Source organism: Stenella coeruleoalba (assembly GCF_951394435.1).
Source record: "Stenella coeruleoalba genome assembly, chromosome: 3".
NCBI lineage: Eukaryota > Metazoa > Chordata > Mammalia > Artiodactyla > Delphinidae > Stenella > Stenella coeruleoalba.
Genome location: NC_137148.1, coordinates 166,590,057 through 166,615,001, shown reverse-complemented (window position 1 = coordinate 166,615,001; position 24,945 = coordinate 166,590,057). Strand labels below are relative to the sequence as shown.

The 24,945-nt window shown below is 55.5% G+C and overlaps 1 protein-coding gene across 12 annotated transcripts in view; it reads left to right on the top strand.

Annotated features, from left to right (window-relative positions):
- The window catches only part of SMARCA4 (SWI/SNF related BAF chromatin remodeling complex subunit ATPase 4), an 87,473-nt gene that overhangs the window by 45,059 nt on the left and 17,469 nt on the right, over positions 1-24,945 (top strand). For 10 of the 12 annotated variants that reach the window (XM_079915485.1, XM_079915488.1, XM_079915487.1 and 7 more), the window contains 13 exons: positions 4,189-4,255; positions 5,265-5,375; positions 7,141-7,383; positions 8,789-8,902; positions 9,620-9,727; positions 10,840-10,926; positions 11,716-11,762; positions 12,850-13,016; positions 15,735-15,898; positions 18,704-18,931; positions 19,183-19,281; positions 19,539-19,616; positions 20,412-20,630. In XM_079915485.1, coding sequence (XP_079771611.1) covers positions 4,189-4,255; positions 5,265-5,375; positions 7,141-7,383; positions 8,789-8,902; positions 9,620-9,727; positions 10,840-10,926; positions 11,716-11,762; positions 12,850-13,016; positions 15,735-15,898; positions 18,704-18,931; positions 19,183-19,281; positions 19,539-19,616; positions 20,412-20,630 — 1,732 coding nt within the window. The remainder of the gene's footprint in view (positions 1-4,188; positions 4,256-5,264; positions 5,376-7,140; positions 7,384-8,788; positions 8,903-9,619; positions 9,728-10,839; positions 10,927-11,715; positions 11,763-12,849; positions 13,017-15,734; positions 15,899-18,703; positions 18,932-19,182; positions 19,282-19,538; positions 19,617-20,411; positions 20,631-24,945) is intronic. The other 2 variants (XM_079915490.1, XM_079915489.1) reach the window with 1 other exon arrangement.

Below are 24,945 nucleotides of genomic sequence, written 5' to 3'. Positions count from 1 at the left end.
CAGGCGTGACTTCATCTCCACTGGAATAGCTCTGTCCAGCGTGCTGCTCTGCAGCCTGGGTTTGTCATTCTTAAATTTTCATTTTGAAATGATTTCAGACTTACAAACAACTGCAGAAGTAGTGTAAAGAGTTCCTATATACCTTTCACCCGGCCTCCTGCATCTCACATAACCTTAGGACAGTTTCAACACCAGGATAGTAACAATGATTTAACAAATCATTGTTAACTGGTAACGAATCTAGAGACTCTATTCAGATGTTGTAGACTTCCCCACTAAAGGCCTTTTTCTGGTCCAGGATCCCACTTTGCCTTTTGTTGCCGTGTGTCTGTCATGTCGTGTCTGTGACAGTTCCTGAGTCCATCTTTGTCCTTCATGATCTTGACACTTGAATCCTGACCAGGCATTTGGTAGACTGTCCCTCAGATTGGGTTTGTGTGATGTGTCTTCTTTCTGGAATTCTGGCGAGAAACTCCAGGGTGGGTGCTGTGCCCTTCTTGGGGCCTCACATCGGGAGGCACAAGCCCAGGGGCTCCGTGACAGGAGAGCATCGCTTTGGTCTTTCCTTACGTGGTGCCTGCGGGTTTCCCCACATAAACCTAAGAGTTTTCCTTTGTAATTTATAAGTAACTTGTGAGAAGGCACTTAGAAGCTATATGAATATACCATTTCTCATCATAACTTTCCCCCGTAATTTCAGCATCTGTCAGAGGAGTCTCACCTGAAATGATCACTCTGGAAAGTGCCGAGTACTGGTTTTCTCTTTCCGGCATTCCTTCTACAGGTCTTGGAATTCCACTACAAGGAAGAGCTGTCTCTTCTCCCTTATTTAATTGTTTAATGGTGTAATTCTTCATAGAAGAATTGTCTTGTGGACACTATTGTTATTTACTTTGCTTAAATTGTCCCAGATTTGGCCCAGGGAGACGCTTCAGATCCGTCCCTGTGTCCTTTCAGCACGTCTCTGTCATTGCATTGTGGTTGTTTACTTTAGAATAGTATCAGATTTACAGAAAAGTTGAAAAGGTCGTACTCAGAGCCCCCGTATACTCTCCCCAGGTTCCCCCTGTGGTTGATCACATCTTACGTGACCGTGTTACATTCGTCACAAGTGAGGAATCAGCACTGGAACATTACTAGTAATTAAACACATTACTATTAAGTAAACTTTATGTGGATTTCTCTAGTTTTGCCCTGATTTCCATTTTCAATTCCAGGATCCCATGTGACATACATACATACATACATACATACATACATACATACCGGGTCTTAGTTGCAGCAGGCGGGCTCCTTAATTGCGGCTCCAGGGCTCCTTAGTTGTGGCATGCATGTGGGATCTAGTTCCCTGACCAAGGATCGAACCCTGGCCCCCTGCATTGGGAGCACGGAGTCTTATCCACTGCGCCACCAGGGAAGTCTCCCATATGACATTTAGCCTTTACATCTCCTCAATCTTTTCTGGTCTGTGACCATTCCTCAGACTTGGTGTAATTTTGGTGACCTTGATGGTTTTGAGGAGAACTGGTCGGGTGTTTTGTAGGATGTACCTCAACCTGGATCTGTTTGGTGATTTTTTCATCCTTAAATGGGATGGTGGGTTTCGGGACGAAGACCAGAAGTGAAGCACGTCTCTTATCACCTCACAAGGGGGGGGCAGTTACTGTCTACATGTCTTTTCACTCTTGAGGTTGACCTTGATCACCGGGCTGAGGTAGTGTGTGTCAGGTGTCTCCACTGTGAAGTTACTCTTTTTTACCCCTTCCATACTGTATTCTGGAAAAAAGGGACTAAGTTCAGCCCACAAATAATAGGTGGGCAATTAAGAGCTACCTCCTTGAAGGTGAAATCCCTACATAAATTTTTTGGAGTTTTCCTGTGTGGAAGATTTCTTTCTTCTCCCCCCAGTTGTGAATGTATTCAATCATTTATATCAATATGGACTCCTGGATATTTATTTTATACTTTGGGTTAAACTCCAATACTAGTTTATTTTGTTGCTCAAATCATTCCAGCCTTGGCCATTGGGAGCTCTCTCAGTTGGCTGCTCTGTTCCTTTGACATGCCCCCATCATTGTGGGGTTTTTGAGCACGTCTTTGCTTTTTGGCACCCAAAGACGCTCCAGGCTCAGCTGGTACATTTCCCTCCCAGGGCCTAGAACCAGCCATTTCTCCCAAGAAGCCCTGGTTTCCCTTATTAGAAAATGGTCTTAGAAACCAAGATGTGGGTGCTGGGTGTGCTCCTTGCTTCTGGGGCGTCATTGCTTCTAGGTCCTCTCAGTGTGCAGTGCTAGGAAGTATACGTACGTGTACTGACCCTAGTGCACACGTGCTGACATGGTTTGCGTCTGGTCATCTGTGTCTCTGTTAAGTGTGACCATACTGCTGTCTTTGACTCAGCCGGGACCACAGGGCTCATTCTAGCCTTTCTCCTTACTCGTGTGTTCGTTCCCAGTGTGCGTGTACAGTGCTTTCAGAATACTTAGCCTGTGAAGAACAACCTTGCGAACTAGAGATCCAGTTCCTTTTGTCCTTAGACTTACAGTTTCCAGCCAAAACATCTTTTCCAAGGTCATTTAAGTTGGCTGCTTTCCCCCATTCCGTTCAGTGAAGTTATCCCGTGTGTTGATCTTCAGCCCTTTTCACCCTTGTGCTACCCAGACCGGGGCCCAGGCTGTTGAGTGTCATCTCCAGGAGCCACCTGTGCCCTGGGGGATGTTTTCAGACTGTGAGTGTCCCGCTGTCCCGTCCACCTGCTGGGGCGTGCTGTTCTCCGCCATGAGTTTGCTTGTCCTGCCTCCCTCTTGACCCCTGACTCTGGCCTGTCTCCTTAACTTCCGCTCCCGACTCTCCCTCAGCTCTTCTCCCGCTCTGCAGATGCCCCTCCCCCACCCCAGGCTTTGGCCCTTGGCTTCTCTCTCTCTCAGTGCCCCGACCTTCCCCTATTGCTCCCTGTAATAGGAACCAGACCTCGGTGACCGAACCAGGGCAACCTTGCTGATCCCTCAGTAAGGGGAAGCCCACAGCCAGGTGGCTTCAAGCTTCCAGGACCCAGGCTCCTGCAGTTTTCTGCTCAGTAATCCTTAGCACGTGACTCCTGCCCCTAGGCCTTTACCCTCTTGGTTGCAGGATGGCCACGCTGCCTCCATCATCTCCTCTGGGTTCCCAGAATGATGGGCGGGGCACAGGGCAGCAGGAGCATAGGGCAGCTGAGTCTCCACCCTCCTTCAAGACCTTTTCCTGACTTTCAGCCCAGCGACTTAAGCTTCCATCTCATTGGCTCAGACTGTGCCCACCTGGTTGGCCCTGGCTGCTGGGGGAGCTCCTCAGTGGAGCTTGCAGGGAGGAGCTGGGTGAGCCGCGAGCAGTCCCTTCCACTTGGCTTTTGCATCCTGTCTTTACAAACCCCCTGGTCTAGACTGTCTGAGTGAGTTCCCTCCCCCACCGAAGACTCTGTGTCCCAGTATTTCCCCGAGAGCCCACCCGCTCTGAACTTGGCTTTACTGTCGCTGTCACCCTCTCCTGAGGTTCTCTCTTGTAGTCGGGGGTGACTTGTCCCTCCTCACCCGCCCCCATGTCCGCTCACTGCCCATCTCTGTCTGTCCCCCCTCTTCCTGGCCTCGAGCCCTCCTGCGCTCCCCCTCCTGCAGTCTTCTGCCCGGGCCTGGCTTGGTCTCGCCTGCCTCCCATCCTCATTCTGCCTCTTACCGGGCAGGAACCTTCAGTGGCTGCCAGTTTCATTTTGACATGGCACTGCGACTCGGTGGTGTCTCCTGTAGCCCCGGCCTCCGTGGCATGACTCCCGCACCCCACCCCCAGCGTCCTGAGCCTGAAATGAGGCACCGTGAATCTGCGTTTTTCTGAGCAGCAGGTCTGCAGCTTGTGGTGTGTTCTCACAGGGGCCTGTGGCCACACAGCGGTGACAGAGAACTGATCTCCAGGGTCCAGCTCCTGGTCCTGGCCCTCTCCGGCCGCCCTGGCGGGGGCTGACCCTATACCCACCACCACGCCTTTGTGTGTCCCTGTGTCTTCCACCTGGGGCACCATCCCCTCCTTCCCTCAGATGGTCCATTACCCGGCCAGCTCTGAGGGTCACACACACATCAGCTTCACTCCCTCGTGGGCATCTGTTGGACAGTTGCTGGCAACAGAACTAGACCCTGACTCTCCCTTCCTTGTTTCCACCAGAACGCTGTCCAACTGGGCATACGAATTTGACAAGTGGGCCCCCTCGGTGGTGAAGGTGTCCTACAAGGTACGTCGCCCCCTGAGGAGGTGGGCATGGGCAGGGTGGGAGAATAGGGGATACGTGTGGGTGAAGAGGGGCATCAACTTGCATTAATGACAGGATGCACGTGTGCATGTGCGCGTCTTCTTATGTTATACACATGGGATCCTGCCATTAACACAGGGTTTGGATCACTTTATTTCGAGGAGTGATGCTGCTTTTTTACCTGAAGTTATGGACTCAGTTTGTGGAATGTGGTGACATTAACGCATTCACCTGAAGATTTCATTATTCTTGCCGAGCTTTGGTTAAAACCCATTCACGTGGGATGACTTAGCGAGTGTCCACCGTGGGCTGCTGTGTGACGGGGGACACCAGGACACGTGGGCCCCGTGCAGGCCTGCTCTGAGTGCCACCCCTAGATCAGTTCTCCTGTGAAGTGGGGACTAAATGTGCCTCTTGTCCTCGTGGGGAGAGAGGCAGAGAGGGCCTCACACAGCCACTCAGTGGCAGAGCCCCGTTGTGCCCTTGGCCACAGGTCTACTGGGCCCAGGCTCACCACCCTGTGCTGAGAGGCTCTTGGCCCCATGATGGGGAAAATCGGGTCCCGGCAGAGGGGACAGCGTGTCTGGGGAGAACTTGGTGCGTTTGAGGAGCTAAAAGTCGTTCGGCTGGCAAGAGCTTATGGGAACGAGTGCAGCTCTGTCTGGAACGTGAGCTTTGAACAGGAGGGACGGGGCAGATTTGCTAACCGGAGCTGCCCTTTGGGAGTGATCACGGCGGTCTGCGCCTGTGTGGGAGGCCTGGAGGCCTGAGATGGGGACCCGGGAAGAGGAGGGTGTGGGAAGCGGAGCTGGTTGACCATCAGGAGTGAGGCCGATGGAGGTGCAGGCAGCAAGCCTCCCAGGGGCCCGAGCCGCCCAGGACCCACACTCCTCTCTCCGCTCCCCACACTTGGCCCTCTGCCCTTGCCGGCGTGAGGGGCCAGGACCCGAGGCCCAGAGGCTGAGGCGCGAGTGTCTTCTCTCCCTCACAGGGCTCTCCAGCAGCCAGACGTGCTTTCGTTCCCCAGCTCCGGAGCGGCAAGTTCAACGTCTTGCTGACGACCTACGAGTACATCATTAAAGACAAGCACATCCTTGCAAAGGTAGCGTGTCTGCCTATAAAACAAGCCAGCCCAGGCCGTCGCGTGCTGTCAGGGAGCCCGTGATCCAGCCCAGGATTGTCGCAAGTGTGTCACGCTTCCCATCTTCTCAAAGCCCCCGAAGACATTTCTCAGTGATTCCCCCACATATGTGTAAAAAGACAGCTGCTCTGTGTGCGAACAGCCCCGGTCGAGGTGACCTTGGGCTTGCCTCTCCGACCATCTGTCCCCAGGCTGGCCCTGGGCCACGTCCAGAGACTGGCTGCGTCTGCGCAACATGTGGACTGGCTCCTCTCGGGCCTTCTGCCCGAAGAGCCTGGTCACACGCGGTGACTCTCGACCCACCTGTCTTGCCTGCCATGTCCCTGGCAGGGCTGTGGTGAGGCCCCCCTTGTCTCCGCCTGTCTCTAGAGGCCTCAGACCTCCCTCCCTGGTGGCCATGTCTCCCTACCACAGCCTACAGGAAAGCGGCCCACGAAGCAGGAGGGATTTGGTATCCAGGTCCAAGCACTCTGACGTCCTGTGTGTTCTCTCAGCCTTGGACCGCTGGGTTGGCGCATTCAGTGGGGGCTGTGCACGTGGGGCAGCCTCTTAGCTGACACAGTTGTGAAGGCAGCTCTAGTTGGGCCATCAGGGAATTACCGAGAATAAACCATGACGCAGATAGGAGGCAGGCACCATCCCTCGCCTACAAAAAGCTCTTTTCCCGGTTTGGGAAGGGGTCGAGCCAGAAGGTGCTGCATCTGGCCTCACTAACCGTGTAGGGGATTAAGTCAAGTGGTGGAGTTTTTGACCCAGGGGATGGAGGAGATGTTTACGTGTTACCACACCTGTCGGCCTTGGTCGCACTGATGACATTTGTGCTTGATGTGCATCTCTGAGCTACGGATGAGGAAACTGGGGCCCAGGGAGCTGGTGTCCAGTGTGCAGGCTCACCCTTCTGACCCGGTACAAAGCCAGGCCCATCCCAAGCATGAGAACGGGGCTCTGAAAATCCTGTGTTTGTCTGACCGTGGCTTTAATTAACGTAAACCCCCTGCCATGGGGGTTCCTCGTGGGAAGTGGCTGCTAGGCCCCACCCCAGTCGGTTCTGCCCTTTTCGTCTGGGACACCTGATGGGCAGTTCCTCAGCCAGGCCGTGCCAAGGAAGCCAAAGCCAGAGTGGCTCTGAAGCTCGTCACAGTCACATGTAAATAGGGATTTACACCTGCGGCTCCTGCCTGCAGACTCACACTTATGGTTAGAATCGACATCTAGCCTGTGTCCACCAGCCGTGTGGCCACTGACAGGCTCTGGGGCGCAGCCGGGGCCCCCAGAGCGCACCATCTGAACCCACCTGTGCTGCTCCTGCCTTAGAGCTGCCGCCTGCTGATTGGAAATGCACCCGTTGCTGAGCCAAGTCCCCTGAAGACCCCACCCCTGAGGGCCTCTGATCAGCAGGGGGGTTGTTATTTGGGGTGTTTCTCTGTGTCATGTACTAGCATACATAATTTTCTTGGGAAACCAAAGTACTTTTCTGCCCCTGGATTTGTTCACCCAGTCGCAGGTCACAGCCGTGTCTCCCTGTCCGCGTGTCCGTCTTCACCCCCTGCTTTACAGAGGCTGCGGTGTGAGCTGATCCCTCATCAGGGGCTGTTGTTGTGCTCACGTCCTCCAGCTCAGCAGGCCGTTCTGCCCAGGGCCTTCTTGCCTAATGGCCGTGAGGTCCTCACCCAGGTGGGCAGCGCCGCTGCCTGTCCTCCCCTGACCTCCTGCTCTCGGCCCACAGATCCGTTGGAAGTACATGATCGTGGACGAAGGCCACCGCATGAAGAACCACCACTGCAAGCTGACGCAGGTCCTCAACACGCACTACGTGGCCCCCCGCCGCCTGCTGCTGACGGGCACGCCGCTGCAGAACAAGCTCCCTGAGCTCTGGGCGCTCCTCAACTTCCTGCTGCCCACCATCTTCAAGAGCTGCAGCACCTTCGAGCAGTGGTTCAACGCGCCCTTTGCCATGACTGGGGAAAAGGTGGGTGTGCAGCCAGCCACGTGGTGGCGGGGGGTGGAGTGGGGAGCCGTGAGCCTCGGCCACAAGCAGCTCCGAGGACCCTCCAAGTTGATGGTCCTGGCCCAGCTGGCTTCCCTGGGTCGTTGTGGGTTGAGTGCCCACCACAGCCGGCCCAGCAAAGCACAGGGCAGCCCTGGCACCAAAGGACCCCAGAGGAGAAGGGCAGAGAAATCCCAGGGGATGCTTGGGGCTTCCCTGACCCTGTGCCCCAGGCACAGGGAGGGGACAGCAAGGAATATGGCCCTGAGGTGTGAAGGTGCAGCTGGAGGGCCTGAGGAGAGTTTAATTTTCACCCTGAGGGCAGCGGGTAGCTTGGATGGTTTCAGTGAAAGGAGTAACATGGTCAGATTCTGTCCCTTTTGTTTTTAAAGACGGCTGTGGGTTGTGGCCAGTGTCTCTCAATGTCTGCGTGGCTGGGAGTGGCGTTGTTGGTGTGTCTGTGGCCGCCGCGTTTTCTGTTGAAGGAGGTCAGCGGCCTGAGCCTGATGACCGAGGAGGTGGGCACGATCGCAGGGCTTAACGTTGAGCGTCACCGCCCACGGCAGCCGTGCCCCAGCTCACTCCTTCCCAGTTAGCGGATTTTCCTGAGGCAAGTCTGGGACAGCTGTTCCTCAGCTCTTACAGGGGGGCCTCTGTCAGCATCATCCCGCCTCCTTGGTACCGGCTGAGGCAGAAGCCCTCCTGAAGGAGAAATTGAGGCCTTTCCAAGGATCTCATAACAAAGGAGCCCCCAGTTTTCAGATTCCCAGGGACCGCCTCCTCCAAGAGCTGAGGAACAAATGCTCTGGTTTCACGTATTTTCAAGTTGAGCAAAAGCTCTGCCCAAAGGGACCCAGAGAAGAAAAGTTCAGATGTCATGTTTTCACTTAAAAAAAAATTTTTTAATTCACATTTTTATCAGAGTAGCAGGCCTCCTGGGAGAGCAGCATTTCTTTCCGTCCTTCCCACCCAGGCCAAAAGGAGAGTTGATTTGGGCTTCCAGTGACAGAGCCCTCTTGGAGCACCCTCCCAGTTACGCCACACGCTCTATCCGCGTGGCCCCCGCAGTGCTATCCGGATTTCGTTTGGATGTGTTGGCAGGACTCCAGGCACGTGGGTTTGTTACTCTTCGGGAAGCGATGCAGCATGCTGCTGTGTTTCATAGTGCCCTGGGGCCTTGGCTTCCGTGTCCCAGGGCTTCCATGGAAGGTCTTAGATCCTTGCAGTTTTTCAGAGGAAGAGGTTGCCCTGCTAGGCTCCTGTGAAGCTTAGGGTAGTCTGAAAAGGAGGTGCTGAGCACAGGGTGACTCCAGATGGCCCTTCGCTGCATCCCTGTCCCCTCCTTTGGAGGTAACGCTTGGTTGTCATGTCTTGTTGGGGCTGCCAGGTGGACCTGAACGAGGAGGAAACCATTCTCATCATCCGTCGTCTCCACAAAGTGCTGCGGCCCTTCCTGCTCCGGCGGCTCAAGAAGGAAGTCGAGGCTCAGTTACCTGAAAAGGTACCACGTTTAGTTTTTTTCTTTTTGGCCACGCTGTACAGCTTGTGGGATCTTAGTTCCCTGACGAGGGATCGAACCCTGGCATCCCGGTAGTGGAAGTGCCGAGTCCTAACCACTGGACTACCAGGGAATTCCACGTACCATGTTTGTTTTGAGCGGAAGTCCCAGTGCGGCATCGTCCAGGGGACCTCCCTGGGGTGGGCCCAGTCAGGTGGCTCCCCTGGATCCCAGGCCTGGCCCTGGTCTTGCCTCGGCATTCAGGAGTCGATCCCGCCTGGGGTTGGCCACTCTCCCTCACTGGGTCTCTCAAGTGGAAGGCAGGTGTGCTAAGTTAGAGCACTAAGTCCCCCCAGGGCCCCCTCCCCTTTCCCCTGGGTGGGCTTGGGGTCCCTGGCCAGTCGCCCCCCCCAGTCACATTTGCGCTTTGTTTCTTGGCCGGCTGTGGGCAGGCCTTTGGAAGGTAGCCGAGTTGCCCCATCTGGCCCAGGAAGCCCCCCACATTCCTCTGCCCCGGTGCGTCTGCCACATCCCATCTCCCCTCGTCCCCCTGGGTATGGGGTTTCCTCACGGTCACCCCTGTGTGCCCTGATCAGAGCACACAGTCCAGGGCCCAGGATGCCTCTGAGAGGCTGGGCGATCAGAGACTGGCCCAGGCTGGGCGTTGGGCTCCGGGACCCTCGGCTCCAGTTCCGGCTGACGGCGGTGTGTGCCCTGCAGGTGGAGTACGTCATCAAGTGCGACATGTCCGCGCTGCAGCGCGTGCTTTACCGGCACATGCAGGCCAAGGGGGTGCTGCTCACCGATGGCTCTGAAAAGGATAAGAAGGTTGGCCCGGGGCCCCCCTCCCCCCCCGGGTGTCCACAGCAGGCGTGCTGGGGGCCACTGGGTGCGGGGCTTTTGCACACTGTAAGCAGCAGGCTCTCGCCTCCTCGGAGGTGATAGTCGTGGCCGAGGCCCCATCTGGCCGTGGTCCCGAGGGTGTTGACTGGGCCTGGTTTAAATCACAGCTGGTGTGGATGGGTCCAGTCCATAAGGCTGAGGGGACAGAGGCTGATGGCCCGTTTCCAGGGAGGCCCCCGAGCCTCCCAGTCAGCAGCCTGGGGTCCTCTGCTCGTGAAGTGCTCTCTCCCGTGGATGCATCAGTCGGAAGTGGGGGGCCCAGCACGGACCCCAGCCATTAGAATATTCTAGGGAGTCCCACCTTCCCAGCTGGGAAAGAGCCTCGACGGCCAGGGCCACTGAGCCCGTTTCCCTCGTCATTACGTGGCGTTGGGGTGACGTTAGTTTACGGTGGGGAGGTGGGAGCTAGGCAGGCTGCTGCCTTTCGGCCCCTCTGAGGCCCTGGGCCCCCCCGCCCCTGCTCCCCTCACCAGGACTGCAGCTGTCCTCCCAGATCCCTCGCTTCTGCCCCCGCGGCCTCGGGCTTGGCCCTGCCACCCCATTTTCTCTTCCAGATGTTTCGTTTGGGCCCTTTCTTACCCGAGCTGTTGCAGCACCCTGTTTCCTGGTTTTCTTCTTGGCCCACGGCACCCACCCCGGCATCCTTCCTTCACCCTGTAACCAGAGATCTTCCTAAGCCGTCTGGCTGCAGCCCCGCCCTGGGGACTCCCCCCAGTGCCCACAGAGCTGGCCTCACAAAGTGTTTGTGATCCACCCTCAGCTCTTTGCCAGTCACGTTTCCCCTGTGTCCCGCCGGCCCCTCCTCACCCTCCACCCTCCACCCTCCAGGGTGCCAGGGGGTCTCCGCTTCCCCCAGCGCTGGCTTCTTGCTGGCTTCAGGCCTCTGAGCCCCGACAGGAGCCAGCTGCACACGCCCCGTCTCCTCTGCCACAAGCCACAGCTCCTCTCACGTCCTTCTTCCACGCCTCCTCCCCCAACCCCACCCCACCCCACCCCGGAACAAGACCGATCTGGGAGCCTCTCTTCTGCCTCCTCAGGGCAAAGGTGGCACCAAGACCCTGATGAACACCATCATGCAGCTGAGGAAGATCTGCAACCACCCGTACATGTTCCAGCACATCGAGGTGAGGCCCAGGGCCGGGGCGGCAGGCCCAGCGGTACCCGGAGCTCGGGGGCCTCAGCCCTGCACAGGGCCCTGCTCTCAGAGGGGTCTGTCTGCGCCTAGCCCCTAGACAGAGCTAGGTCACTTCTCTCTGGCAACTTTAGAGAAAAAGAGCTTGTAAGGTTTAGACTAGATGATGCTTGTACATTTGCCTTTTTATGGATTTTTTGTTTGCAAGTGCTTATATATTGTAAAGAATCCAAACTGTAGGGAAATATGCAAGAGAAATGAAAATCCCACCTCAGGTAACTGCCGAAGCCTTCGGAGGCTGTTCTCCGGAGTCGTTTCCCCCGCGGTGGGGTTGTGCTGCCTCTGCTTGTTGGTTACTAGCCTTCCCCACTCGGTGACACGTGGGGCCATCCTGGGCAGAGCATGGAGAGCAGCGTCCCTCTTCCTGACGGCTCTGGGCCCCAGTACCCTTGAGAGTCTGGATGCTTGCTTCTGAAAAGCACACATATGTCCGTACATTCTGGCATAAAGTTCCGGGGTCATGCCAGAGGCCCCTGGGCTTCCATTTCAGCTCACCAGGTGTGGTCTCAGGCGCGCGCCGTCCTCGCGCGCTCCTTTCCGTGGTTAAGAATGTTAGGTCATGACGGAAGGGATGTCAGTGGGATAGAAAAGCTGTGTTCAGCATCTGTGTGGCCTTGGGGCCGCCGTGGGCGATCGCTGAGCATGGGTGGGAGGGCTCGGAGGCATGGGACCTAGCTGTCTTTTCCTGCCCCGCACTGACCCGCCTCTCATTCCATCGCAGGAGTCCTTTTCCGAGCACTTGGGATTTACCGGTGGCATCGTCCAAGGGTGAGAATCTTCCTAGCTTAACGGGGTGGGCAGACCATCTGTGTGCCAGTATTTCTCTCTTCGGTTGGCTTTATTTCTGTTGTTATACTTGTCTAATTTCAAAGGCAGTATATTCCTGGCAGAAAACTTTGAAAACATAGATGAACCCAAAGAAGAGAATAAAAATTCTCCACTTGGAGAGGTGACCACACCTGGCTTCCAGGCCCCACCTCTGGGCTCTGTGACCTGTGACAGCTTTCTTAACCACTCTGAGCCTAAACTCTGCCCACCAACAGAGGGATACTCTTTATACAGTGCGCCACGCACCTTGCTCTGGGGGTGTTTTCTCCAGCGTTGTTTATAAAGCGCAGCCCAGGCATTGTTCAGCCCTGGTGTTGGGACACAAATGCTGCCTCAAGATTTCACCGTTAAAACATTCTTAACCCTAAAGCCACCATTATTTCTCTGGGATAGTAAACTATTTCCTAGAGCAGAGGCACCGAATGAAAGGGCAAAAGGTTCTTTAGCTGTGTAGTTCTTTATACCAAATTGCATAATGGGGTCCCACAGACCTGGGTTTGAGCCCGGCCCTGGCAGGTCAGCAGCCGTGTCACACTGTCCCCCAGCCTCAGTTTCCACATCTATAAACCAGGAGCGAATGACAGAAGTTGCAGTGGCCCTTAGTCCTGTGTGTGGTGCGGTGTGGGCACTCTCCACTGGGAGCCTCTGCTCTTGGAAAGTTCTTAAACAGGAGGCCTGGCTTCCCGGGGCAGCCCCTGTCCATGCCCATTGTCCCAGGATCTTTACTAATAAATAGCACCTTCTTTCGCTCTTAGAAGTATCCAAGTTGGTCAGTAATTTCATGACCAAGTTTATTTTAGTTGGGTTGAAATGGCTTTGCTGAAACTTTGGTGGGGGGAGGGGGGCGGGGGCGGGCACGGGGGTAGTCTGCCAAGGAAGCACTTGTGTGCCCCCGAGCCTGGTGGCCAGCCTGCCTAGGCCGGCTCAGGTAGCCTGGGCATGGGAGCGCACGTCCCCCTTGACCTGCCTGCAGGGCGCTGTGGTTCATGTGGTGTGTGTGTCCTTCCCCACCCCCTCCACTCCGCAGGCTGGACCTGTACCGAGCCTCGGGGAAATTTGAGCTGCTCGATAGAATTCTTCCCAAACTCCGGGCCACCAACCATAAAGTGCTGCTGTTCTGTCAGATGACCTCCCTCATGACGATCATGGAAGACTATTTTGCGTATCGCGGCTTTAAATACCTCAGGCTCGATGGTGAGTACGATCAGGAGAGAGACGTTTGTTAAAGGGCGGCCTCGTTATCCGCTGCTGCCAAAGCTTCTCTAGGTCTAGCGGCAGGAGTGGGCATAGCGGCTCACTCAGTGACACAGGCTTGCGGGAATGGGAGGGAGGGCCCTGGGAGTATCATGGCTGGATCTCCTGAATGTGAGGCTCATGGTGTTTGCACCATAATGCTGCGTCCAGTCCAGTGGTTAAGGGTTGCTCTACGGTCCTGTTACGGTGGGAAGTGACAGAAACCCATATCCTGTGGGCATAAAGAAGGAAGTCTTGATAGACTCACATAACTGAACCTCAAGGGTTGCTTCAGGCACAGCTGGATCCAGGTGCCCAGATAGTGTTAAGAGGGGCTTTTCTGGAGCTCCTGGCTCTTTGTCCTCCATTTTGGCTTCATTCTTAGCCAACCCCTCCGGGCTTTCCTTCCACCTACCTGCTCAGTGTCCCGAACAGAGAAGCAGCTTGTCTTTTCCCCCAGGGGTCTGGGGGTGAAATTTCATTAGGCTGCTGTGAGCAACATGCTCTTCTCTCCACCGCCTGGGTGGCTCTGGAGCTGGAATCGGGCCCGTTCATGCCGGAACTGTGAGCACTGAGAGAAGCAGGAAAGGGAGGGAGGAAGAGAGGGAGGAAGACCAATGCTGCAGGGGTGATAGCGGCAAGTTCCCTGGGAACAGCACTGACTGTGACCACATGCACTCATAAGAAGCCCTGTTTCTGCCTTGTTCCCAGCACACAGGAGCTCCAGGGAGGAGGGGGCTGAGTGAGATGCTGACAGTGTGTAGGACCCGTGCTCTGACACGTGTCAACTGACCGGGAAGACCCTAGAGGGAGCCCCCCACCCTCTGTCAGATGGAGTGAATGGGGCTCTCGAGAAAAATGAACTTGGGGGCCTCCAGGGTAAACACAGTTAAGAAGTGTGGGATAAACCACACTTCTCAGAGCCTTTATCTAAGCTCGTTGCTATGTGCATCCACAGCCAATACCCCAAACCTTTTTGCCCCCATTGTGTCTTTCACGGTACATCTTGTGGAACTGTTGTTTTTTTCAGACGCGAGGTTGCTGGGCGGATCTGTCTGTCGGTCTCTGCCCTCCCCACTCCCACCCAGAACCTTTGCTGCATCCCTGTCTTGCCTTCCTTCGGCCTGTTCTTGGAATTCTGTCCAGGGCGACCTTTACAAACACAGCTGTGGTCAGGTCCTCCCTCAAACCTCCCTCCTTCAGGTGCTTCCCATGGCTTGGAAGGCCTGCATGGCCAGGCTCACCTCGCCCCTCCCTCTGTGTGCTGGCCTCCCCAGTGGCCTCTCTGTCCTTCAGGGGCTGAGCCTTCATGAGCGCTACTCCTTGTCTGTGTCACTGCCCCGCCCCCTAGAGGACAGGCCAAACGTGAAGAGTGTGTTCCCACCCACCCCAGCGCCCATCCATTTGCCCGCCCCCCCTTTTTTTTTCCTCCACGATGAGAGTCCTCTATCTAGGATGAGGACTTTTGTTTGCTTGGCTGTGGCTGCATCTCTGGGCACCTCATGTGGTCACTGCCACATGAGCGGAAGCTCTGGGAAAGAAAGGCAAAGGGGGGGAATTCCCTGGCAGTCCAGTGGTTAGGACTCCGCTCTTCCACTGCAGGGGGCCCAGGGTCAATCCATGGTCGGGGAACTAAGGTCCCGCGTGTCACACAGTGCAGTCAGAAGGAAAAAAAAGAACAGCAACGGTGGGGGCTCGGTGACACGTGGAGTGGAACCTTCTGCTCTCAGAATGCCGAGAGTGAGGGTGCAGGCCGGGCATCTGGGATCGGCCCCTCCACCTGGGCCTGCCTCAGCCCCTCCTTGGAACTGGGGCAGCCCAGGCACCAGTGGGCATCAGGCCTCCATGCTGTTCATTGTGACGTGTAGGAGAGTGGCTGGAAGCAGCACCAGGAATGACACCTGATTTCCCCAGAGGCACCTCTGCTCCCCAGGCTGGCAGTAGCCCGAGGAGCTTAGATGCCCCTCTGAGCATCACGATGCTGAGGATCATGTCCTGGGCCATCACATTAGAGTCCCTGTGGCTCCACGAAGAGGGGAGCCATCCTGCCCAGAGGGAAACAAGTCTCCATTGTAAGCCCCCCGTGTGCTCGCCTGTAGATGATTCCCTTTGTGAATGGAGAAAACCCATCACAGTAGGATGGAGGCAGGCGCCAGCCCTCTGGCCAGTTGTTCGATACCATAGCAGCCCCGTCTGCCCGCCTGGAAACCCCACGTGGGTTTGGGGGCACGGCGTTAACAGTGTTGCTGCAGTGTCTCCCACCACCGCCTGGACAGCTGGGCAGGGCAGGTGGTGGCGACTCATTGGGCAGCCCCATTGCCTGGGTGTCTGCTGGGTGCCGGGCACTGTGCTCCAGCGCCTGCCCACTTAGTTCCCACAGCAGCCCCGATTTACACGGAGGAGACACCGGAGGCCCGTTGGGGCTCGTTTTCTTCTCCTGGAGTGGGAGGACTGGCGGTCAGTAGTGTCACCGTAAATCTGAGTTGTTCGCCAGTCACCACTCATGGCCACGTGTTGAGCGAGTGTCCATGGCTTGGGTGGCCCGAGTTGGACGGCTGTGGACTCTATACCTGCTCCCTGATGTAGGTGTTCCTCTGTCTCCTTTGCACCACCGCCCGCCCCCCCTCCACCCGCCACGGTCACCTTGCTAATAACCCTGCTCTCCCTACCCGCCGGCAGGAACCACTAAAGCGGAGGACCGGGGCATGCTGCTGAAGACCTTCAATGAGCCCGGCTCCGAGTACTTCATCTTCCTGCTCAGCACCCGGGCTGGGGGGCTGGGTCTGAACCTTCAGTCAGCCGACACTGTTATCATATTCGACAGTGACTGGAACCCCCACCAGGTAACAGCTCTCAGGCCCCCTAGGGGGAGGGGCTCGAAGCCTCAGGGAGACCATGCCCACTAGCATGGCCTCCTGACATTGACTGGCCTCTTGACATTCTCCTGGAGTCCCGGAAGCCCCTGGAGAGAAGCCCAGAGAGCAGTTACTTTCCTCTGTTTCTCAAAACGAAACTAGTTTTTTGCTCTGATTATGAAAAAATTCATGTTCCGTTGTTATTTAAAAAAAAATAATCCTGGGAATTCCCTGGTGGTCGGGTGGTTAGGACTCTGCGCTCTCACTGCAGAGAGCCTGGGTTCAATCCCTGGTCAGGGAACTAAGATCCCACAAGCCACATGGCACAGCCAAAAAAACAAAAAGAATTCTGGTGTCGCGTAAATGTGCAAAGAAAGTGGAAGATGCCCCAGTCCTATCAGCTGGCAGTAATGGTCACTGTTTTAGTCATGCAGGTCCTTCCTGGCCATGTTCTGGCCCAGCTCTCATGCTGGCGCCTCTTAAAACCACACTGGGGCGTACTTTTTGTGCTCTGTGCACTGCTGCCCTTGTTTCTTATCCACATACCCTGCACAGGGCTCCGTGCCTGTAGATAACAGGGATGTGGTATTTTATAGATGCAGTAGTTTTTTGTTCGTTTGTTTGTTTATAAATTTATTTATTTATTTTTTGGCTGCGTTGGGTCTTTGTTGCTGCGTGTGGGCTTTCTCTAGTTGCAGCGAGCAGGGGGCTACTCTTCCTTGCAGTGTGCAGGCTACTCGTTGTGGTGGCTTCTTTTTGTTTCAGAGCATGGGCTCTAGGCGCACGGGCTTCAGTAGTTGTGGCATGTGGGCTCAGTAGTTGTGGCTCGTGGGCTCTAGAGCACAGGCTCAGTAGTTGTGGCACACGGGCTTAGTTGCTCCGCGGCACCTCCGGGATCTTCCCGGACCAGGGCTTGAACCCATGTCCCCTGCACTGGCAGGCAGATTCTTAACAGCTGAGCCTCCAGGGAAGCCCTGGTACAGTAGCTTTAAAGTAAGTATTTACCTCTTGCCTCTTACTATAAAAGTAGTAATTTTTTCAAATGCAAGTACCAATAAGTGAAAGTAACAAATTAAAGAGTCCAGTTTTCCCCTTCCCCACCAACCCCGCTCTTCTCTGAGCCAGCATCTACCCGTGTACACACATATATTTTGGCTTTGACATGAACACGGCATGTTCCAGCACGTGTCTCTTCCCGCCAGCAGCTGGTGTGTTCATGTCTCCATGCAAGCACATGGGGACTCTCCCCAGCCGCTTCCTCAGCAGCCAGCTATCTTGGCATATGGTGGCCCCAGGATTTTTTTTTTTTTTTGCGGTATGCGGGCCTCTCACTGCTGTGGCCTCTCCCGTTGCGGAGCACGGGCTCCGGACGCGCAGGCTCAGCGGCCATGGCTCATGGGCCCAGCCACTCCACAGCACGTGGGATCTTCCTGGACCGGGGAACGAACCCGCATCCCCTGCGTCGGCAGGCGGACTCTCAACCACTGCGCCACCAGGGAAGCCCGGCCCCAGGATTTTTGACTCAAATCCCAGTTGGCAGACGTCCGGGTTTTCTGTTCCCCTTGGGGAACCTTGTCCCTGTCTTGGAGCACCAGCCAGGCCAAGCCTGAGAGGTGGGATTGCTCAGTCCACAGGCCTGTCCCTTCACGTTCTGGTTGGTTCTGCCACAGTGGCCTCCAGCAGGCTGCTCCAGCTTTCACTCCTGTTGACGGTGCGAGCGAGCCCTTCTCCACAGCCCAGCAGAGTTGGTTATCGGTGTGTAAACCACGGGCGCCTGACAGACGAGTGCCTGGGATGGTTGCTGCGCCAGCCTGGGGTGTGGCTGCCGCCCGGACCTCGATGACTGGCCTGTTTCCTGAGAGGTGGTCCGAGTGTGCTTCCCCCACCCACAGGCTGTCGAGGGGAGAGACCCCCGTGGAGCCCTGTCCTTCTCCACACCCGGGGGGTATCAGAGGTCATGAAGCACATTGCAGAGCCAGGAATCACGCCGGCTGAGCTGCGGGGCAGGGTTGAGGGTACGAACCGTGGACACAAAGCACGCCTGTTCCCACCAGGTGTGGCCTCTGCTGCCCCCATGAGGTGCAGATCTGGAGGTCAGCCCCACACAGCTGCAGGCCCCAGACACAGGATCTCGTAGCCCCTCCTGGGTCTACGCTGGGCGTGATGATACAGCGTTGGTGCCATACCTGCCACTTTATGGGCGCTTGCTCCACACCAGGCACTGGCCTGAGCACCCGATGCCTGTTGGCTCCTCTCACACACGATAGCCACGAGACGGGCTGGTGTCAGCAGAGTGGATCCTGAGGCTCCGAGAGGTGGGGCCTGGGCCTGGCTTGCGTGGCAGGGCCTCCAGTCAAACCAGGCATCAACGTGGTGCTGCCCAGCTTTGACGTCATTTTGTGAACAGTGCCCTCGCTGTGATACAGCCACGCCAAGCCAGGCCCTGCCCGGGGCAGCCAAGGGGCCCTATGCAGCTGTGAGAGGAGCTGCTGGGGTATAACCCCCTGGGGTGGCCCTCTACAACCGCGGTTTCTTCCTGAGTATCCGTCAAATCCCAGTGAAGGTAGAAAGTGACGCTTCTGCAGGAATTTGGGGTCAAGTCATCCTGGCACGGGCTCCAGGTCTTGTTCCTGAGCTTCTGGCCTGTGCAGCTTCTGGCTGTGGCGGGCAGAACAGCCAGGCGGGCGCCCGAGAATTGCAAGACTCCTGCCTTTCCCAGTGGCATCCAGTGATCCACTGTCCCTTAACGATTTAAAGAGCTTGTTTGGGACTGACCGGCATCTCTCTCCCCAGGACCTGCAAGCGCAGGACCGTGCCCACCGCATCGGGCAGCAGAACGAGGTGCGTGTGCTCCGCCTCTGCACGGTCAACAGCGTGGAAGAGAAGATCCTGGCTGCGGCCAAGTACAAGCTCAACGTCGACCAGAAGGTGATCCAGGCCGGCATGTTCGACCAGAAGTCCTCCAGCCACGAGAGGCGCGCTTTCCTCCAGGCCATCCTCGAGCACGAGGAGCAGGACGAGGTGAGGGCAGCGCCAGCCCCGACCCCCTCCCCGGCGTGAGTGGTGGACGCATGAGCGGCTTTCATTTTTGTTTTTTTACCTTTTTTGCACTCTTATTTTTTTTGCATCCCTTTGGAGTAAAGGGAGTGTGGGCTGAAAGGAAAGAGGATGAGTACTTGCTTTTTCTTTGAAGTGGTTTTTTTTTTCTAAACTGCTGGTGAAAGATGCCGGATTGACAGCCCTGGAGACTGAAGTCCTCTATTTATCCACAGAGCAGACACTGCAGCACGGGCAGCGGCAGTGCCAGCTTCGCCCACACTGCCCCTCCGCCAGCGGGCGTCAACCCCGACTTGGAGGAGCCACCTCTAAAGGTGAGAGGGGTAGTTCAGTCTCCATGCCCATTCAATCCTCGGCTTCTCGGCTGAGATGGCCAGCAAGGGCCCTGATCCCACGGAGCGTGCGTGTGCGTGTGCGTGTGCGTCTCTCGCTGCCGTGTGGGTCCCCATCCACCGCAGCCGGACTGGGACCGCCAGCTCATTTCCCATGGACCGCCGCCGCTCGCCTCCGAGCCCGGCCGCCTCCCACCCCGGCCTCCCCGCACTCCAACTAAACGTGTGACATCTTGTAGGAAGAAGACGAGGTGCCTGACGACGAGACGGTGAACCAGATGATTGCCCGGCACGAGGAAGAGTTCGACCTGTTCATGGTGAGCGCCGCGGGCACTCGGGCCCTGCGCACCCTCAGGGGCTTGGTTCCCCGCCTGTGTGAACCATGTGCAGTGGAGCTCACACACACACACACACACACCGCCCCCTTCCCTGCTGACACCGAACAGAGCAAAAGGTCTCAGTGACGGTGGCATCCCCAGCGGGTAACGGGGCCGGGGGCAGCCCTCAGGGTGGCCCCTCCATGGCTCCTAACTGACCCATCTTCGTTCTGTGGCCTCCTAAGTGTGTCATAGGGATGGCAGGACACACGTACACGCCCAGCCCTGCTCCAGTTTATGGCCCTCCGTCTGGCCAATGCCTGTTGTCCTTGAGGCTCCCTTTCAGAGGGAGCCACACTGTCCAAGACTGAGGGACTGGCGAGGGCCTCGGTCTCAGATGCCCTGTTGCCCCTCGTGGGCACGGAATCGGGGGGAATTGGGGGCGCCCTCGGCCCCAGCAGGCCTATGCCTTCCACTGAGCCTGTATCGCCTCAGTGGGGCAGGGGAGCCGCTGCCCTGTTTCAGCCCCCGTTCCAGCCCCCGTTCCACCACCATCCTGTCCTTTCCAGTTCTCTCTGCCCCTGAAGCAGAGCCCCAGCCAAGGTCTGACATGGCAGCCCAGCCAGCTCAGCCACCGCACGACCAAGTTGCTGTTTAACTACCGCTGCAGCGATGGTCCTGAGGCAGGGAAGCAGCCCCTGGTCAGGGTGCCCCCGCGTGTGCCCACTGGTCATCTCCTCTGTCCTCTCTGTGCTGACGCCTGTCCCTCTGTCCCTGCCGCCCCGCACCCCACAGCGCATGGACCTGGACCGCAGGCGTGAGGAGGCCCGCAACCCCAAGCGGAAGCCACGCCTGATGGAGGAGGATGAGCTCCCCTCGTGGATCATCAAGGACGACGCAGAGGTGGAGCGGCTGACATGCGAGGAGGAGGAGGAGAAGATGTTCGGCCGCGGCTCCCGCCATCGCAAGGAGGTGGACTACAGCGACTCGCTGACCGAGAAGCAGTGGCTCAAGGTACATGCCGGAGAGGGCCGCGGGCGGGGCTCGGGCAGCGCAGGGCTCGGCCGCCAGGATCGAGGCCTTCGTCCGAATCCTGGGCAGTACCCTTCGGCCGTTCTTGGTCGGTTTTCACTCACGACAGCGACCCTTCCCACGTGGGGTCAGGTTCACTCAGTTCCTCCTGATGAAACTCGGGAAGGCACCCCTGTGCGGTTCCCGAGCTGCTCAAAACCCACTTCTGGGTGGAGTTGGCCCTTCCAGCGTCAGGTTTAAGCAAAATATTGCCAGTCTTTGCATGGGGCTGACCGGAAGACCCAGGGATATATTGGGGATCGTCAAGTCACCCTGCAAAATGGTTGAGATTGGTGATGGGGTCAGGCAGCCCCGCCTTCGCGTGTGTCACCCCTGGGAGCTGTGGGGAGGGAAGAGGAGGAAGCCCCCGCCCGAGGCTCCCGGCACCAGCTGCTCACGGAGGTGATGTGAGCACCTGTTTTCAGCAGGTGGCTCCCGGCCCTCGCAGCTGCCGACAGCTGAGTCAGGGCTGCGGGCGGCTGCTGGTCCTCCTGATTCCGCCCCCCGCCCCCACCCGAGCGAGGGCGCTCTACATTTGCACAGGGGCCTGGCACTGTGGTTACAGTGACAAATCAGACCCCATTCCTGCTCCAGGGGTTCTGAGTGCAGAGGTGATGAGTAAGAGTCCAACCCTCGAGTTGTTGTCCCTGAGACAACACTTCCTGAAAGGCAGATGGCGGCTTTCGGTTACGCCCTGCTGAGCGCCACACCCTGGAATGAGCAGCTGTCTCCCCAGGCCTCTTATCACACACCCTGGGGTTCCCCTTAAGTAACTGCAGCCCCAGTGCTTTTTCAGCCATGTGGCCAGGTGGCCCTGGTCCCCTCCTGGGAGCTCAGAACACCCCAGACTTGCGAGCTCGCCCACTGAGCTGTGCACCAGAGGGAGCTGTTGAAACATGCCAGGAACCACCGAACCTCGGGTGGGCTGGGGGCGTGTGTGTGTCTCATTCCCTGCCGTCAGCCCAGGGCTCCAGGGCCCAGAAGAGAACCTTGGATGAAGGAACGTCGTACCAACCACAGTCCCGAACGGCTCGCGTGGGGCCTTTGCCAGCCCGGCATTACTGAGACAATGGGTGCCCTTTAAAAAGTAGCTGCCCACACGCTAATGATGATAGTCGGTGCGCATTTCTTTCTCCCTCCTCTCTTTCTTTGAGGAATAACTTTACCCGTGTAAGATGTACAGTTCAGTGATTTTTGGTATATTCACAGAGTTCTGAAACTATCACCACAAATGAAGCTTACTACATTCTCACCCCAAAGAAACTGTTTTCTCTTTAGCTATCTTCCCATCCCTTTATTCCCCCTAGCCTTTGACATCCGCTAAACAACTTTTCTGTTTCAATAATTTTGCCTAAACAGGAAATTTTCTATAAATGAAATCATGCATTATATGATCCTTTGATGTCTGGGTTTCTTCACTTAGCAAAATATTTTCAAGATGCATCCAGGTTCTAGCATATATCAGGACTTCATTCTTTTTGTGGTTGGATAATGTTCCATTATAAGAATATACAACACTTGTTTATCTAGTCATTAGTTGATGGACCGTGGAGTTGTTTCCACTTTTTAGCTATTGTGCATAATGCAGTGGTGAACATTTGTGTACAAGTTTTGTGAGGACATATGTTTTGATTTCTCTGGGGTGTGTATCTAGGAGTGGATCAAATGGTAATTCTCTGTTTAACCTTTTGAGGAACGAAAACTGTTTTCCAAAGTGGCTGCACTATTTTACATTCCCACCAGCAACACAGAAGGGTTCCAGTTTCTCCAGGTCCTCGCTGATAACTTTCTATTTGCCTTTTGATTCTAGCCATCCTAGTGGGTGTGCAGTGGTATCTTATTGTGGTTTTGAATTGCTTCCGGTGGAGTGGGAGGGTGGTGGTGGCGCTAATGGTGTTGGGCACCTTTTCACATACTATTTGGCCATTTGTAGATCTTCTTTAAAGTCTTTTATCAGATATATGATTTGCAAATATTTTCTCCTATTCCGTGGGGTGGTTTTTGTCTTTGCTTTTCACTTTTTTTTTACATATTTTTAAATTTTATTTATTTTATTTATTCATTGTTTTTTGGCTGCATCGGGTCTTCGTTGCTGCGCACAGGCTTTCTCTAGTTGCAGTGAGCGGGGACCACTCTTCCTTGCGGTGCGTGGGCTTCTCATTGCAGTGGCTTCTCTTGTTGCAGAGCACGGGCTCTAGGTGCGTGGGCTTCAGTAGTTGTGTCTCACGGGCTCAGTAGTCATGGCTCGCGGGCTTTAGAGCTCAGGCTTAGTAGTTGTGGCGCACGGGCTTAGTTGCTCCGTGGCATGTGGGATCTTCCCAAACCAGGGCTCGAACCTGTGTCCCCCGCATCGGCAGGTGGATTCTTAACCACTGCACCACCAGGGAAGCCCCTGTTTTTCACTTTCTTGATACTGTCCTTTGAAGCACAGAATTTTAAAATTTTGATGAAGTCAAATTTATTTGTTTGTCTCTTTTCGCCTGTGCCTTGGTAGCATGCCTGAGAATCCATTGCCAATTGATGGTCACAAAGATTTACCCCCGTGTTTCCTTTCAAGAGTTTTAGAGTCTCAGCTCTTACATGTAGATCCGTGATCCTTTTTTTTTCTTTTTTTCTTTTTTTTTAAAAATTATTTATTTATTTTTGGCTGCGTTGGGTCTTCATTGCTGCTCACGGGCTTTCTCTAGTTGGACTCTTACTCACGGTGCGCGGGCTTCTCATTGCGGTGGCTTCTCTGTTGCGGACCATGGGCTCTAGGCACGCGGGCTTCGGTAGTTGTGGCACACAGGCTCAGTAGTTGTGGCTCCTGGGCTCTAGAGCGCAGGCTCAGTAATTGTGGTGCGCGGGCTTAGTTGCTCCGTGGCATGTGGGATCTTCCCGGGCCAGGGCTCAAACCCATGTCCCCTGCACTGGCAGGAGGATCTTAACCACTGCGCCACCAGGGAAGTCCACCGTTAATCGTTTTTGAGTTAATTTTTGCGTATGGCGTGAGGTCAGGGTCCAACTTCATTCTTTTGCATGTGGCTATCTGGTTGTCCCAGCACCATTGTTGAAAAGTCTATTCTTTCCCATTTGAGCACTTGCCATTTTTTTAATATATCATACTCAATAAAATTTACATTAATAAAAGAGATATTTACTCAAATCAGGGACTCCTCTGTCTTAGTGGTGGACATGTAATTCGCACCACTTCTCTGGCAGCCACTCTGATGCCATATGTACCCAAACCCTGTAGAATGTACTTGGCTCTTGCCCTTCTGGGCTGACCTGCACGTCTAGGGCACAGGACCAGAGACCCCAGTATTAGATTCCTGGGACTGCTGTAACAATTACCACAAACTTGGTGGCTTAACACAATAGGAATTTATTCTCTCACAGTTCTGGAGGCTAGGAGTCTGAAATCTATGTGTCAGCAGGACCATGTTCCCTCTGAAGGCTGCTTTCTTGCCTCTTCCAGCTTTCGGTGGCCCCAGTATTCCTTGGCTTGTGACCACATCACTCCAGTCTCTGCCTCCGCCTTCACATGGATGTCCGCAGTGTCTCTCTTACGGCCTTTTCTGACTCCTTGGATTTGAGCCCATGCTAATGTAGTATGATCTCATCTCTATTCTTAACCTATTACATCTGCAAAAACCCTATTACCCCATAAGATGACATGGATGGTGGATGCCTCCTTCCACCACCCTGACCCTTCAGATCTTAAGTGCCCACCTCTGGGAAGCTCTCCCAAACCCTGACCAGGACACATCTGCTCCACCATTCTCAGAGCACTTCTTACCCTCCTTCTTGGCACTCGGCACACTTGTCACCATGTTTGTGGGCTGTGTATTACTGTCTCCCCTCCATGAGGGGCTGTGTTCAGTGCCTGGCCCTGTACCTGCACTCAGATGCAGCTGGTAACTGAGATGAATAACCAGTGCACCGGTTGGGTCCAGGCCCCACTCCCGTTTCTGATTCCAAGCCCCCGTAGAAACCTGGCTTCCCATCACTTTGTGTTCACGGCTAAAACATGCAAGTTAGTTATTATCGTTGAGAATTAATACGTCGGAACTATTTTAAAGTTAACACTCACGTTCGTGTTCTTCAACCCAGCGGTTTCACTTTCAGGAATCTATCTAAAAGAAAGACAAATGTCAGTTATGACGGTACTTAGAATAGCCCACCCACCCATTCTTGCAAAACTGGAAAGAACCTAAATGCCCAACTACAGAGGAAGTTAAGTTAAGGCCCATTTTACAAGGAAATACTATTAAATAGG